General features: G+C 47.9%; 1 protein-coding gene across 1 annotated transcript in view; it reads left to right on the forward strand.

The window, feature by feature from the left end:
- Positions 1-17,500, forward strand: part of LOC308160242 (plexin-A1-like) — a gene marked incomplete at both ends in the record, with an annotated part of 160,685 nt that overhangs the window by 113,824 nt on the left and 29,361 nt on the right. The window contains 3 exon segments of the mRNA XM_080534160.1: positions 144-240; positions 2,965-3,155; positions 12,777-12,928. Coding sequence (XP_080390286.1) covers positions 144-240; positions 2,965-3,155; positions 12,777-12,928 — 440 coding nt within the window.

A 17,500-nucleotide genomic window follows, 5' to 3' on the forward strand; every position in this document is an offset into this window, starting at 1 on the left:
ATGGCTGAGTGTGTGTCTCTCTCTTGCCCTCTCTTTCTCTTTCTCTCTCTCTCTCACACACATTGCGATGGTAATACTACCTGTTTTGTTATTGTACATACTGACAGCTTTGTTTTCTCCTCTCTCTCCTTCTCTCTATCCAGTATGACTATGAGGGTAATGACGTCAGTGATCTGCCAGTGGACCTGTCTGTGGTGTGGAACGGAAACTTTGTCATCGACAACCCCTTCAAGATACAAGGTAACTCCTCTCCTCTCCTCTCCTCTCCTTCCCCCATCGCTTCTCTCCTCTGCTCTCCTCCCCCCTCCACCCATCCCCTCTCCTCCCTCCTCCCCCCCTTCTCCTCTCCTCCCATCCCCCTCCCTCTTCTCTCCTCCTCTCCTACTCTCTTAAATCCCTGGTAGTTGATAGGCTGAGCATCAGTCCTGTCCAGTGCGTCTGTGAAAGGGAATTAAAGCATGCACACACACACACACACACACACACACACACACACACGCACACGCACACACAAGCAGTTTTCCGCATGGCTGCTTCGCTGCGCTCTTTGCTGGATTCAATAACCCTTATCTCTGCTGCTGTTTGACTCTACCTCAGACACTCCTCTCCTCCTCCCCAACACACAGCTGGATGGAGACAGATAGAGGCCTCAGATAAACACAGGCCCTGACAGGAAGTGGCAGAGAGGAACAGGAAATGGGGGAGAAAATAGGGGATACAACTCTGTGATTGTGGTAGTCTGGGGGGGGGGGGGGGTCAGAGTCCTTTGGCCAATCAGAATCCTCGCCTTGCTCGGCGATCATTCAGGAACTGAGTTGAGCGTCACTCTGTGTTTGAACTGCTGGCTCAATGACATGGGAGGAGGATGTAAGTGGTGTGTTGATTTGTATGAACTATCACTTCTGAGTGTCACATCCAAGTTGTAACCCATGATGGGTAAAGTAAGGTAGTCCTCATCACTGAGGTACAAATACACCAATAGGTAGCAAGTGCACACACACGGGTGCGCGGACACACACGAACACACACACACACACACACACACACACACACACATGGCCACTGGATCAAGGCTTTATGATCTTGACACACGACACGCTCTCCCTCTAATCTCCTTTATAGTTTAATCTCATTTGTTGATTGCCGTACAAGAACACGGACCCCAATTTGCATATTGCTGATGTGTGACCTAATTATGGCGTCTGGCTCCTAGTGGCGTGATTGGCTTGTTCTTAAGTGTCTGAACTAAAGGAGTGGATGAGGCTAGCAGGTTTGAGTCTGAGTAGAGGCAGGTTTGAGTCTGAGTAGAGGCAGGTTTGAGTCTGAGTAGAGGCAGGTTTGAGTCTGAGTAGGGGCAGGTTTGAGTCTGAGTAGAGGCAGGTTTGAGTCTGAGTAGAGGCAGGTTTGAGTCTGAGTAGAGGCAGGTTTGAGTCTGAGTAGGGGCAGGTTTGAGTCTGAGTAGAGGCAGGTTTGAGTCTGAGTAGAGGCAGGTTTGAGTCTGAGTAGAGGCAGGTTTGAGTCTGAGTAGAGGCAGGTTTGAGTCTGAGTAGAGGCAGGTTTGAGTCTGAGTAGAGGCAGGTTTGAGTCTGAGTAGAGGCAGGTTTGAGTCTGAGTAGAGGCAGGTTTGAGTCTGAGTAGAGGCAGGTTTGAGTCTGAGTAGAGGCAGGTTTGAGTCTGAGTAGAGGCAGGTTTGAGTCTGAGTAGAGGCAGGTCTGAGTCTGAGTAGAGGCAGGTTTGAGTCTGAGTAGAGGCAGGTTTGAGTCTGAGTAGAGGCAGGTTTGAGTCTGAGTAGAGACAGGTTTGAGTCTGAGTAGGGGCAGGTTTGAGTCTGAGTAGAGGCAGGTTTGAGTCTGAGTAGGGGCAGGTTTGAGTCTGAGTAGAGGCAGGTTTGAGTCTGAGTAGAGGCAGGTTTGAGTCTGAGTAGAGGCAGGTTTGAGTCTGAGTAGAGGCAGGTTTGAGTCTGAGTAGAGGCAGGTTTGAGTCTGAGTAGAGGCAGGTTTGAGTCTGAGTAGAGGCAGGTTTGAGTCTGAGTAGAGGCAGTTTGTGGTTTGATTCTCCCATGCCTAATTCAACACGACGAAACCACCCCAAGATGACATTTTAAACAAGCCTTGCTTTTTCAAGTCCTACAAAAGCGTTTCCTCCCCCTTTCCTTTTCTCTCTCTTTCTCTCCTAATTTTCCCTTTCCTCTTCTAGTCTTTTTTATTTTCTCCCCCCCCTGTCCTCCCTCCCTCCCTCCAACCCTCTCTCCTCCCACCATCCCAGAGTATTATCAGTGCCTGTCAGTCGTCCGTGGCCGGCCTCTCTTTGCCCTGGTGCAGAGTGGAAATGTGAATGTAATTAAATCACTCATTTGGTTCAGTTTAATTAGCACGCCGCTCCTTTAAAGCTTAGCCGTGGCCAATCTGATTAGGGGGCGGAGCGAGGCGGAGGGATTTGCTGCCGTCGCCTTTGAAGTCCCGCGGCCGTCTAGCGGAGATGAGACATGCTCTCTGTCTCTCTCTCTCTCTCTCTCTCTGTTTTTTCTTTTTTTCCTCCCTCTCTCTCTCTCTCTCTCTCTCTCTCTCTCTCTCTCTCTCTCTCTCTCTCTCTCTCTCTCTCTCTCTCTCTCTCTCTCTCTCTCTCCTTCTCTCCCTGCAGGCCATAGGGATGTGATGCCCTGAGAGAAACCTGCTTTCCGTAAAAGATAACAGTTCCTTCTGCTAATTTTTAATTCGTTAACAAACACAACTTTGAGCATTAATGCCCCCCCCTTCCCACCCCCCTCCCCCCACCCCTCCCCCAACAAGCTCCTCAACTCCTCCATGTTGTTATTTTCTTATTGAAAGTGATTTTCACACCGTGAATGTGAAGTAATTCTTGAACAAATCAACAGCTTTCTGCTTAGAGACGGTAAACAACTATTACCTTCAAGACTCACTTCTTTCTCTCTCTCTCTTCCCCCCCTCCCCCACCTCCCCCCAGCCCACCTGTATAAGTGCCCAGCGCGGAGGGACAGCTGTGGGATGTGTCTGAAGGCCGACCCCAGGTTCGAATGTGGCTGGTGTGTCCAGGAGAAGAAGTGTTCTCTCAGACAGGAGTGTGCCCCTGTCGACAGCAGCTGGATGCATCCCACCACCGGCAACAGCCGCTGCACACACCCCCGCATCACCAAGGTGTGTGTGTGTGTGTGTGTGTGTGTGTGTGTGTGTGTGTCTGTGTCTGTGTCTGTGTCTGTGTCTGTGTCTGTGTCTGTGTCTGTGTCTGTGTCTGTGTCTGTGTGTGTGTGTGTGTGTGTGTGTTTGTGATATAGCGGATCAATGGCATTGCTGGCTGGTAGGGATGGCCAGGCATTGTCAGTGAGCAGTGGCCATCTGTTGCTTTGTGCCTCAGTGAAGATCTGCTGCTGGCTAAGTACCAGACTATTGTTCTCTCTCTCTCTCTCTCCCTCTCTCTCTCTCTCTCTCTCTCTCTCTCTCTCTCTCTCTCTCTCTCTCTCTCTCTCTCTCTCTCTCTCTCTCTCCATCTCTCACTCTCTCTCTCTCTCACACTCTCATTCTCTTTCTCCTCTCACTCTCCCTACCTCCTGTTTCCATCCCTCCTCTCCTCCTCTCTCCCTCCCTCCTCTCCTCTTTCTCTCCCTCCCCCTCTTCCTCCCCCCTCCTCTTTCCCTCCTCTCTCTCTCCCTACCTCCTGTTTCCCTCCCACCTCTCCTCCTCTCTCCCTCTTTCCTCTCACTCTCTTCCCCCCTCCTCTCCCCCCCTCCTCTCCCTCTCCCTCCTCTCCTTCCTCCTCTCTCTCCTCCAGCTCTAACCTCCTCCCCCAGCCTCTTCAGTCAAGTAGCTTTTTTTTGTAATAAATCCATTTAATTTCCTCCTTTTGCAGGACATTCCCTACACCTGACACTGCTGGGGGGCAAACGCAGCGCTGTGTGTGTGTGTGTGTGTGTGTGTGTGTGTGTGTGTGTGTGTATGTGTATGTGTGTCTAATCTGCAGTGGAGTGTGTGTGTGTGTGTTATGAATCCCAGATATTGGGAAATTGCGACACAGAGACGAATCCCCCCCCCCCCTCGACTAGTGTCTAAGGTGTAGGGGGCTAGGGTGTAGTGTATAGAGTGTAGGGCTAGGGTGTAGTGTATAGGGTGTAGGGGCTAGGGTGTAGTGTATAGGGTGTAGGGGCTAGGGTGTAGTGTATAGGGTGTAGGGGCTAGGGTGTAGTGTATAGAGTGTAGGGCTAGGGTGTAGTGTATAGAGTGTAGGGGCTAGGGTGTAGTGTATAGGGTGTAGGGGCTAGGGTGTAGTGTATAGAGTGTAGGGCTAGGGTGTAGTGTATAGAGTGTAGGGCTAGGGTGTAGTGTATAGGGTGTAGGGGCTAGGGTGTAGTGTAGTGTATAGAGTGTAGGGGCTAGGGGGTAGTGTATAGAGTGTAGGGGCTAGGGGGTAGTGTATAGAGTGTAGGGGCTAGGGGGTAGTGTATAGAGTGTAGGGCTAGGGTGTAGTGTATAGAGTGTAGGGCTAGGGTGTAGTGTATAGGGTGTAGGGGCTAGGGTGTAGTTTAGTGTATAGAGTGTAGGGGCTAGGGTGTAGTGTATAGAGTGTAGGGGCTAGGGTGTAGTGTATAGAGTGTAGGGGCTAGGGTGTAGTGTATAGAGTGTAGGGGCTAGGGTGTAGTGTATAGAGTGTAGGGGCTAGGGTGTAGTGTATAGAGTGTAGGGGCTAGGGTGTAGTGTATAGGGTGTAGGGGCTAGGGTGTAGTGTATAGAGTGTAGGGGCTAGGGTGTAGTGTATAGAGTGTAGGGGCTAGGGTGTAGTGTAGTGTATAGGGTGTAGGGGCTAGGGTGTAGTGTATAGAGTGTAGGGGCTAGGGTGTAGTGTAGTGTATAGGGTGTAGGGGCTAGGGTGTAGTGTATAGGGTGTAGGGGCTAGGGTGTAGTGTATAGAGTGTAGGGGGCTAGGGTGTAGTGTAGTGTATAGGGTGTAGGGGCTAGGGTGTAGTGTATAGAGTGTAGGGGCTAGGGTGTAGTGTAGTGTATAGGGTGTAGGGGCTAGGGTGTAGTGTATAGGGTGTAGGGGCTAGGGCAGGGGTAGGCAACCTTTTTTATATGAAGTGCCAATTTTACATTTTCTTGTTAGTCAGTGTGCCAACCACAATATCAACATTAATTATGACTCGACATCAAGCCAAACCAAACAGACCAACAGATCTGCAATTTTATTCCACAACATGAACAAGAATTTTCAGCAAAGAGCTATGTATGCAAAGCCATGTATGCTAAATAAACAGGCCTAACAGTCAACTAACTGAAACTTGAACACAATTACCAACATAACATAAGACAACTAAAGCAAATTGGAGCGCTCAATTTCTAACAAAGTTGCTAACTGCGCTCCCTATGGTTATCATTTTAATAAGTAGGCCTAACTGGATGGTGATTATACAAGGGTCTTACTTGTATGAATTATAATTTCTATTTATATAATTATTTGGTTGTTGTTTGTTTTTGTTTTTTTAGCAAATACCTATGTATGCAAACTGCAAAGCCATGTAAACAGTCCTAACAATCAATGTGATCCCTGGCCCTGTTTTCCTTTGCTCAACTCCATTATCTGGGGTTGGTACTTGGTCACTTTAAGTAACACACAAGCTTCGGAGTGGTCAGTTGTCAGACGGCTGCGTGAGAGGCTCAGCACGCTCTTCATGTGTGAGAATATCTGCTCGCACAGATAGGTTGATCCGAAGACTGTCAGCAAAGCCAGTGCAATGTTCCTGAGACAGCTGAACTTCTCCGGTACAGACATCCAGCAGGTGGCGATGCAAGATCCGTGATCATGCCCTTCGGTGGTTTCCAACTCTTTGCGTAGCTCTGCAAACTTGGACATCCACAATGATGAACTCTTCATCTCAATCAGCTGCATTGTCATGTCCTGTGTGTCCATCCAGTCCAGCAGAGATGAATCCAGTTCATGTCCATCAAAGCTGTCTGGTTTTATCAGGAAAGAGAACATGGGCCCATACTTCTGAAACTCCTGAAAGCGTGTTTTGAACTCCGACTCAAGCATGCTGATGTATTCGGATATTTCAGTGGTGCTGATGCTGTGCGTCACTGACAGCTCCCGTAAGTGTCCGAAGTAGCGGAAAGCGGAGGTAGCGACGTCCCTTGAAAGAACTGCCAGCTTTCCCACAAAAGCCGCCCATGTCTCGTACATATCCAGAACTGTTTGCCCCGCACCTGAAGATAAAATAAGATAAGACTTATTGTTGCACGTTGCACTTGCACGCTCACGCACACACACACACACAACAATATTATTATAGTTAACTAAAACTAAACTAACAACTAAAACTAGATTATATTAATAGAAATAAAAAATAGACTTCAAAAAAAAAAATGAAAACACACACATAACGATAAATACATACCTTGCAGACGGAGATTGAGCTCGTTCAGGTGTCCAGTAATATCTGCGAGGAACATGAGTTTCACAACCCACTTCTTGTCCTCGAGTTCTGGATAGTCTTGGCCTTTTTCAGCCAGGAAGGCCTTTATGGCATCAAAGCAGCCGACAAACCGGTCCAAAACTTTCCCGCAGCTTAGCCACCTAACCGCAGAGTGGAGAGGGAGATCCTTGTACACGCAGTCCATTTCTTCAAGCAGGGACTGAAACTGCCGGTGTGTCAGTGCAGATCGCTTGACTATGAAGTTAACAACCTTCACCACTGTAGCCATAACCTCATTAAGATCAGACTTTGACATCTTTGCACATAGGTTTTCTTGGTGTATGATGCAGTGGAGTTTCATAATGGGGTGACCAACTCGTTCCTCAATTAATGCAACCGCTCCCCTCTGTTTCCCGACCATGGCAGGGGCACCATCTGTTGTCACCGCAAAAATCCTGCTAATGTCAATCCCTCGCTCCACAAAATGCTCGATAAGAACTTTGGCGATGTCCTCACCTTTTGTTGTTTCTGGCAGTGGTTTTAGGCAGCAGAGCTCCTCCCTTATAGCAGAATCACAGTATCGTGCTATGACAGCCAGACGTGGCATGTCATTCACATCTACACTCTCATCAAGTGCGAGGCTAAACACCGTCGCATCTTTCAAACCAGCGGTCTGCTGCGCTTTCACGTTTTCTGCCATTTCTCCTATTCTCCGTTCCACACTTCTGGCTGACACTGGGAGGTCTTTTATTCTTGATTTTATTGTGTCTTTGTTTGATAAGCCTTCAAACAAAACATCTGAGCTACTGAGGAAAGCCTCTTTAATATATTCTCCATCGGTGAATGGCTTTCCAAGTTTCGCAATGCAATGAGCAATGCGAAAGCTTGCTTCAGTTCCGTGATTTTTAGCAGTGGCAAATGCTTTAAAGGTGCTGGCCTGCTTCCCATACCGTAACACAGCACGTTTTATTGATTCGGCCTTGTCTGCTTCATCCTTGAACGACTTCTGATGTTTGGTCTCATAATGCCGTTTAACGCTTGAAGTTCTGCAAACAACATTTTCGAGACATAGGACACATACAGCACGGTCTTTCTGGGACACAAAACCCCACTCTTCTGTCCATGAAGGCTGGAATTCACGAAGTTTTACTTTCAGGCCTGCCATGCTAATGAGACAGCAAGGTGAGACAACATTCAGAATTGTACTTTTACGACAATTGGCGCCAGAATACGGCTCTCGTGGAGTGGATGAGAGACTGGCTGCATTCGTAAATTCGCCCTGAGAGCGCCGGAGCGTCCCTGAGACCGCCTCTAGTCCAATCAAATTACTTGGTCCCATTGTGACATTGAACCCAGTGTGCGCGAATTTACGAACGCAGCCAACATAAAAAAAAAACAAAAAAAAAAAAAAAAAAAACTCCCATTCTCGCACTTGCGAGATCTCGCTTGCGTGCCACTGTTTAAGCTGTTGCGTGCCACTGCTGGCACGCGTGCCATAGGTTGCCGACCCCTGGGCTAGGGTGTAGTGTATAGAGTGTAGGGGGCTAGGGTGTAGTGTATAGAGTGTAGGGGCTAGGGTGTAGTGTATAGAGTGTAGGGCTAGGGTGTAGTGTATAGAGTGTAGGGCTAGGGTGTAGTGTATAGAGTGTAGGGCTAGGGTGTAGTGTATAGGGTGTAGGGCTAGGGTGTAGTGTATAGGGTGTAGGGGCTAGGAGTAGTATGTAGGGTGTAGGGGCTAGGGGTAGTGTCTTGGGGCTAGGGTGTAGGGCTTAGGGTGTAGTGTCTAGGGCGTAGTGTATAGGGTGTAGTGGCTAGGGTACAAGGACGAAGGACTTTTGTGGCCCTAAGCAAGTTTTTTTATGTGCCCCCCCCACACACACGTTTTGTCAGGGGGTTGGAGTTTTCGATTGACGGGTGTTTAGTTGACCGGGGTGCTAGATGAACATACACACTGTGGATGAGTCAATAGACAGCACTAACAAAACCCAGCTATATGTGTCTTCGTCAGATAGACCTAGTTCTGCAAGGTCACCTGACCCCACTCCATGGCCACACTACAGGAGAGGACATTTCGTGACGTTAGAAATATAAGGTTCTATCTCCATTTTTGTCAAAATTGAGTTTTTTTACGTAATCTGATCCATTAGGTATTTATTAATGCCTGTATGGTGTTATTTTAAAAATGTTGACATTTTTGAGTTAGTAATTCATAACACACAAAGGTTCCATCTCACAAAACATAATGGAATGTAAAAACTTTGACGCTCAATATCTCTGAACTGCCCTAAACGGAGATAGAACCTTATAATTCTAAGCTCACGATTTATGAAGCCATCATGATCTTCTGGACAAAGATGGTTACAGCAGCAAATCATCTTTTTTTTTTTGTAAGATTTTATTTTCCATTTTCTTTTTACTTGACAAACATCACAATACATCACAGCTTGACAAACATCACAACACATCTCAACTTGACATACATCACAATGCATCACAGCTTGACATACATCACCACACATCACAGCTTGACATACATCACAACGCATCACAGCTTGACATACATCACCACACATCACAGCTTGACATACATCACAACACATCACAACTTGACATACATCACCACACATCACACCAGCAGCAAATCATCTTGACTGTCTTGAACTCGAGTGTATGTTGCTTAAAATGTATAAGTGAGCTGATGAAACGTTATTTTGTTATCACCAGAGTAATACTTTTGAGAACCCCTGGTATAGTATAAAGGGTGTAGGGGCTAGGGTGTAGTGCCTAGTGTGTGGAGTTTATGTCATAGTGTCTATGGCATTTTTTCTAGGATATAGTGTCGAGGGGTAGTGTCTAGACTGTAGTGTCAAGGGCGTAGTCTTTAGGGGCCGATTTGGCATTCAGCCTATGACTGACTGACCTGCAGCGTTTCCACCTCGATGTAAAGTGGTTGCATCACTAGGAGTTGTAATTCCTCTGTTATAGCCCCCTACAGCCCTGAAAGTCACCCCCCCTCCCCGCTCTCTCCCTCCCCCTCTATCCCCCCCCCCCCTACACTCCGGGCTCAAAGGATCAGGCTGCGTGACCTGGTTCTAATATCAAACCCCAGGACCTTGACTCCGTCCTTGTTGGTATTACTCCCTGTTACATCAACCTGTGATGACCAGAGAAGTTAGAGAGTGTAGGAACTGGAGAGCCGACAGCTGTCTTTTTCTTTTTCATCTGCTGTGTCTTTTTTTCTTTCAGTCTGTCTGTCTCTCTGGCAATCCATCTCTTTTTGTCATGTATCTCTCTCTCTCTCTGTCTTTGTCTCTCTTTTTCCTCTATCTCTCTCTCTATATGTCTCTTTCTCTCTCTCTCTCTCTCTCTCTCTGTCTCTCTCTCTCTCTCTCCCTCTCTCTCTCTCCCCCATTCCCATCTCCCCCCCTTCCCTCTCCTCCACTCCCTCCTTCTATCCACATGAGTGGGAGTGTGACGGTCTCTATATGAACATGTGGATTAGCAGCTCATTTCATTATGAATATGAGCGTATTTAACCAGGGTTTTCTCCAGCTCTGTCTCGCCGTCTCTCTGTTTGTGGAGGAGCCCCAGTGGAGGAGGGAGTAATTGAATTCTCTTCTCTTCTCTCTCTCTCCCTCCCTCTCTCTTTCTCTCTTTCTCTTGTCTCATGAATGTGTGACTGACGTCTCTCTCGCCCGCTCGGCGGGGGTACTCAGAGGACTCCTGAAACATCCCTCCCTTCTTCCCTGCCTCCCTGCCTCCCTCCTTCCCTCCCTCCTCATTCCATCAAAGAGACATGTGAACAGCGAAGACCGCCCCTTCTTTTCTCCTCTCTCCTCCTCCTCTCCTCCCCTCCTCCCTCTGGAGGTACAGGAATGACAAAGTGATGGGACGAGGTGAGGGTTGTTCACGGGGAGGGGGGGGGGGGCAGACTCCCCCCGAGACCCCCTGAGTTTCACAACACTGTCACCCCTCTCTCTCTCTCTCTCTCCCTCTCCCTCCTTCCCTTTTTGCTCCAGCTGGTGTTCTGTAGCAGGCTCAGTGTGTGCGTTGTCTCAGATAAATATTATATCAGTGAGAATGCACTCTGCTGGGTAGGGGGGAGGAGGAGGTGAGGGAGGTGACGGAGGAGGTGGGGTGTTAGGGAGGAGGAAGGAAGGAGGGAGGGATGAGAAAAGGAGGAGGTGAGGGAGGAAGAGTGAGAGAGGGAGGGAGGGAGGAAGGAAGGAGAATATAACTTATCTTTTCATCGTCGACCTGGTTGTTGGAGAGGTATCCCTGATCTGTTCTGACAAAGCGTGTGTGTGTGTGTGTCAGGGGGGACGCTGTGTTTTATTCAGAGGAAGAAGGGAATGTGATAAGAGAGGAAAACAAGGGACTCTTAAAGGAGACAGGCGAAGAGAACGAGAGAGACTTTAGAATGGTAGGGGAGCATAGCTTGTTGAGTAATACCTAACCACGTTGGAATCACACTGGAATAACCACAGAGTCTGTCTGTCTGTCTGTCTGTCTCTCTCTCTCTCTCCCTCTCTCTCTCTCTCTCTCTCTCTCTCTCTCTCTCTCTCTCTCTCTCTCCCTGAATTTCAATTCAATTCAAGTAAGCTTTATTCACATGACAGGTAAAGAAAAAAACGAAAAAAAGTTTTCATTTCTTTCTCTCTCTCTTTTTTGTCTCTCTCTTTTTTGTCTCTCTTTTCTCTTCCTATCTTCTCTCCTCCCCACATATGCTCTCATTCTCTCTTCCATTTACCATAGACCTTTCTCTTTTTCTCTCTCTTCTCTTCCCTTATTCCTAGTCATCTCTCTTTCTTTCCTCTGTGCACCTTTCTCTATCTCCTCACTCGATTGGTCAGGGTGTGTGAGTTCATCTGAATCGCGCCATCAGCAACCAATTAGAAACCCTCTCTCTGACTGTCTAACTGTGTGTGGCAGAGTTCAGTGGAGCGGACCAGGGCTCTCCTCATACCGGGGCCACCGGGTATATATATATATGTGTGTGTGTGTGTGTGTGTGTGTGTGTGTGTGTGAGGGAGGGAGATCACAGTGTATCCGTGTGTATGTGTGTGTGAGAGAGATCACAGTGTGTGTGTGTGTGTGTGTGTGTGTCTGTGTCTGTGTGTGTGTGTGTGTGTGTGTGTTTCTCACCAACCATTAGCTTCCTACCACAGCTTGGTGGTGTAATGCCCTTCCCAAACCACTCTTTGAACATATTAACGAGACCAGTAGCAGTTCCTGTCTGCCTTTGCCCATGTGGTCCCCCACTGTGTGTGTGTGTGTGTGTGTGTGAGAGAGAGAGTGTGTGTGAGAGAGAGTGTGTGTGTGTGTGTGTGTGTGTGTGTGTGTGTGTGTGTGTGTGTGTGCGCGTGCGTGCGTGTGTGCGCGTGCGTATGTATGCGTTTCCTCCCCGGCCACACTGTGGGAAACCGCCACAATGTCATTATGTGGTACAGCTGAGGCTGCTGGGTAGAGAAGGGCCTGCTGCGTAGACCTAGGCCTGCTGGGTAGATCAGGGGCTGCTGTGTTTGATACCATTCCTCATTCTGTTCCATGCATTACAATGAACCTGTCCTCCAATTTCTACCTCCACCAGCCTCCCACCAATCCAATGCGTTGGATCACCAGGCATATAGGGAGCAGGGCCTTGGGCCAGGTCTAGACCAATCACAGCAGGGGGGACGCCCATATCCCCAACACACTGTCACTGCTCAGCCAACCAGAGAGCAGGGACAGCCATCCCATAATGCCCTGTTGCTGGTTGTTAGGGGGCACGTCGTCACACATCAGTCAGCCTATTAGTGTTGTCACGGCACACCTGTCCTCGTTACAGCCAATCAAATGGCTAGATAAATCACATTAGCGGCTCGCAGCACGGCTACGCGCTACACGCCAGACGCCACACGCTACACGCCACACGCCGGGGCGACACGGGAGACGACCTCATAAGTTTCAATTAAAGAGAAGAGGAGGAGAGAGGGGCCTTTAGATGTGCGCTGAGGGTTTAGAGGGTTTTCTCTGTTTTTCTGTTTTTCAAAGTGGAGAGGTGATTTGTCTTCATTTAAATCCCAAAAAGCGAGCTGTGGGATTTAACTGGTGTGTGTGTGTGTGTGTGTGAATGTGTGTGTGTGTGTGTGTGTGTGTGTGAATGTGTGTGTGTGTGTGTGTCAGCGAGAGTCACACAATCGCCAGTGAGTCATGAAATCCTTTGCTCAGACCCTTCCACAGTTCACTGAGATGATGTTCTCTTTGTCCAGAACATACAAGGGTCATCCTCGCATGGCTGGATTCTAACATTTTGCTCTCTACCACCCTCCCTCCCTCCCTCCTTCCCTCCACCACCCCCCCCCCCCCGCTTCCCTAGTTGTACCCAGAGACAGGTCCCAGGCAGGGGGGTACCAGGCTGACCATCGTGGGGGAGAACCTGGGCCTCCAGTTCATGGACATCCAGACGGGCGTGAGGCTGGGGAAGGTGCCCTGTGTCCCCATCCAGGAGGAGTACCTCAGCGCAGAGAGGTGAGGCCTACCAGACCAAGTACAAACACACACACATTCGACATCTAGTCAGAATAGTGCATAGTGCAAAAGCCATGAAAGTGTGGACAGATATATGTACAGTGTAATATGTATAGACAAGGGCGACATATGTACAGTAAGATATATGCAGTGTGATGTGGACAGAGCAAGGGCAATGGGTATCAATACAATATGTACAGTGTACAAAAACAGCGGTGGGCAAAAGCTGAGCTAATGTCCTTAGTGATATAGGGGCGGGGTGTGCAATGTTCATCTTGTTGGGGGGCGGAGGGGGCCTGGGTGAGGGGGGCGGGGGGGGGGGGGGCTAGGGGGCAAGGCTATCGCCGGGATCTTGAGTTCAGCAGCTTGACCGCTGCAGGGAAGAAGCTGTTCACATGCCTGCAATGATGCCTCGTGCCCCCCACAGACACCGCTTTTCCTGAAGGTCCACGATGCCCGGGATTTGAAGCTAGAAACACGCTCCACCTCCAGACCACTGGTCTGTTTTTTCTGTAATCCACAATGAGGAGTAGTCTTGTTGGTGTTGAGGGCTCGGTTGTACACACCACCCCGCCTCCGACAATAAAGACGCCACCTGGGTGTGCGCTCTGTTGTTTGCTAATAGCTGCATGTCGTTTTTTCATTGCTAGCTTAGCATTAGTATCAGGGGGAATATAGGCTGCAGTAACCATGATAGTTGTAAACTCTCTAAGCAGGTAAAACAGCCTGCACTTGATCATCAGACCTGTGCCCTATTGGCCGAGCAGTGACTTTCGATAGTATCAGTGTCTGTACAAGCTTTATTGACATAGATGCACAGACCTCCACCCCTCGTTTTACCTGTGACCTCCGCAGTTCTATCCGCTTTGAAAACGCTGCGACGCTCTAGCACAGTCACGTTGTCTGGGATACTGTCGTTGAGCCATGTCTCAGAGAAAATCATGATATCACTGTCCCTGGGTTTCCGTTAACCGGTAATTACCGGTCTTTGTCCGGTAACATTTGTTGAAGTCCGACAAATGTAAACCTCTTCGGTCATAATGTCCGGTGAAAATAATTCCCTCTAAGCACAATTTGAATACAATTCGCTAAAGTTCACATTCTGATTCCTTCTATATTAAAAAAGACGAATATATAGGCTATATATTTATTTTATTATGTTATGATTTGACGCCGGCATGATGATGACTTCTAATGTGTAGGCTAGCCTATGCGAAACAGCGGTGGCAGGGTTGCCAGATGGGATTGACAATACAGCCTAACCAGTCTATTACCGCTAAACCCAGTAGCCCATTCGGCGATAACCCGGCCCATCTGGCAACCCTGCGCAGCGGGCCACCATAATAATAACTTTTATTTGTATAGGCTAGCGCTTTTAACCGGCAAACGTTGCAGCTCAAAGTGCACCATAGCGAGCGAGAGGTAAACATGGCAAGACAAAGTAAGCTTAACAATGACTTCATGAAACCAAGCTACAATGAGTCTGAGGAGAAGTCTGACTCTGAAGAGATGGAGGCGTCTCGAGGGTTCAGAATTAAATGGAAAGAACATTTCCCCTGGCTACGTTTAGATGGGGAAGGAAAAATGTTCTGCTCACCGTGCAAAAAATCGGGGAGGAATAACGGATTCACGAGAGGAGCATAATATAGCATATAGCGAATATGAGAATGTCTCACTGATCACAGTCGGTGCAGTGATCACATATCGGTCTATATATACTATATACTATGTCAGTTTGAGGCAACAGCAAACCGCTATGAAAGGCCACTATGAGCAGGCTAATGAAACGGCTAACAATAATCTGCACTCTCAGCTACAAGTTGCATTTCACATGGCAAAAAATGGCATCGCATGTCATCAGTATGTGGGACTGACTGAGCTACTGAAAGCAGTTAAGGCTCCAGATTGTGTCTTGAGTGAGGGCATTTACCGCCACAGCGACTCCGTTGACATTGTGGCGCGCGTTCAGCGCTGGACATGGCATAGCGCGCATGCGAATCATGAAAGCCTATATTATATTTATTATATAGCTCGCATCTAATCGTATCGGATGAGAAATAGACATTAAACGGCATATATAGGCTAGGCTACACAACAGTAATCACCGCGACAAACAGCTATATTATATTTTAATATGATGACCGGAATATCTCACGTTTGTCCGGTAAATTGAAATCTTCCCGGACACGTTGACCGGCACAATTTTTTTCTAACGGAAACCCTGCACTGTCTATAAGCCTGTGAGGTCTGTGAGGTAATCCAGAGTTTTAGTTCATCCATTTTGTTCGCTAGTGAGAAAGATACTAGGTAGTGATGGCCGATGTGGATTCCGCTGGTGTCAGGCCCCGAACACCTCTGCAGCGGCCCCGACATGGAAATCTTCTCACCAGGGCGGAAGTAGTGCTGTCCTGCGCTGTTTTCGTGATCTCTTGGGGAAGTTGGACATTGTCGAATACAGAGACTGTGCAGCATGACCTTATGTCCAGTAGTGCCTGCCGGCTGTAAGAGGTGTATGTAAGGCTGTACTGAGTAAAAAGACATGAGAATAGTAGGCAAATGATCACTAGGTTGTGCAATCTGGCAAAACGCTCGGTGTCATGTTGTACACGCGCCACCATCTTGGATCTACGACAAGCGCGGAGCCTCTTCCTCTCTCCTCCTCCTCTCCTCTCATCTGTCTGTCACCCTATCCCTCTCTCTCTCTCCTCCCTCTACTATATATACAGTATCTCTCTCATGTGTGTGACAGGAATTCCTGTTGTGGGCAAATCAGATCTAGCGCCATCGGTCTGCGAAGTGTGGATGTATTGTCAACTGTAGTACTGTACTGGTCCAGGGTTTGGACAGAAATAGACTTCCATAATCCAGCTAACTGAGCCAGGGATGACCCGGACCACACACACACAAACACACACACATACATGCACGTACACATACGCATGCATGCACGCGCACACACACACACACACACACACACGCACACGCGCACACACACACACACACGCACACACACACACACACACACACGCACACACACACACACACAGAAGAATCTACTCTGTCTCCTCTCATCTGTCCATAACCTGTCCCTCTCTCTCCTTTCCTCTCTCCTCCTCATGCCCATCACCTGTCCTCTCTATTGTATCCTCTTCTATTCTAATGTCTTTTTTCTCTCTCCTCCATGTCCAGTAGCTCAGCTCTTTTGTCATCTCCTCCTCTTTTCATCATCAGTTCATCTTATCTTGTCCTCTCCCTCCTCTGTTTGGTGTGTACCCATCCTCTCATTCTCTTGAGCTCTCTCATCCCTCTCTCCACTCGTTCTGCTGATCTCTCTCACCCCCCTCTCCCGTGACACGCACCCTCTCTGCTCTCTCCTGTACAGCTCGTGAAATGACTTCCCACAGATCAAACAATATTTTCATAGAGCAGGCTTATGGCAAATGCTGTCTTTGAAATTGAAGGAATCACTCGGCAAATATCAGGCATCTGCCAATATGTGATATGACGATCCCCAACTCCCCTCTCTCTGTCTCTCTCGGTGTCTCTCTCTGTCTCTCCCATCACACCATCCCCAACACTATCTTCTCGCTCTACCGCTCCATACCTCCTTTCGTTCCCGGTCTCCCATCTATCTCCAACGTACCTCTCTACCTCTCTCTCTCTCACCCGTCCATCTCCTCTGTCTCCTCCTTTCATCTCTCCACTCTGCTCAGGTGTGTGTTTTTTTGTCATCCTGTGTTTCTCCTCCCCTCCTCTCTCTCTAGAGCAGTCATGTCAAAGTCAAATACACAGGGGGCCAAAATAAAAACAATGGTACAAGTGGAGGGCCGGGCTGGTTCAATGTTTATTAAAACTCGCAATTATTGCACATATTGAACCAATACCCATAACACAGCCTATATTGCACTTAACATTAATCATTAAATTAGCCTAAGTAAAACATAAATAAAATCAGTTGCAATATGTTCTCAAGGCTCTTTCAGTAATAAATTGAAAACTTCTTTTTTTCCTTCTTTTTTTTAACAGGTAAACAGCCAAATGTAATTTTCCTTCAAAGCTCAATGGCAATAAATGCAAAAATGAAACAGCATGCATTAAAAGCAAATCAGTGTGCTGCTCTGATCCTCACCAATGACTGTCTTTTATAATAAAATTAGAAAAGTTAGTGCAAACTTGCTGACATACTCTGCGTTTCATTAGAGCAAAAGGCAGGGCTCGACATTGTGACTGTTTTGGTCGCATTTGCGAGTGAATATATTTCTGTGCGACTTGGAAATACATTCAATAGCACCAGTGCGACTAAAAGACTGCTGAACTACTGTCATGCGCAGTGTACATACAACTCTTCTACCTTCTGTAGCCTTTGTTCTGTGTTCATATTCTTGTATTTGTCTTTCTGTGCGTCTGTGTGTTTCGTTGATGTTTCATAATGCCTTCTTAAGTTATATTCTTTCATAACAGACACGATGTCTCCACACACAAGACACATAGGCTTTCCTTTTACTTCGGTGAACATGTATTCTGCCTCCCACCTGTCTTGAAACCACTGTTTTCAGCGTCTACCTTTCTTTT

This window comes from Nansenia antarctica, assembly GCF_963989245.1.
Source record: "Nansenia antarctica genome assembly, chromosome: 6".
NCBI classification, from domain to species: domain Eukaryota; kingdom Metazoa; phylum Chordata; class Actinopteri; order Argentiniformes; family Microstomatidae; genus Nansenia; species Nansenia antarctica.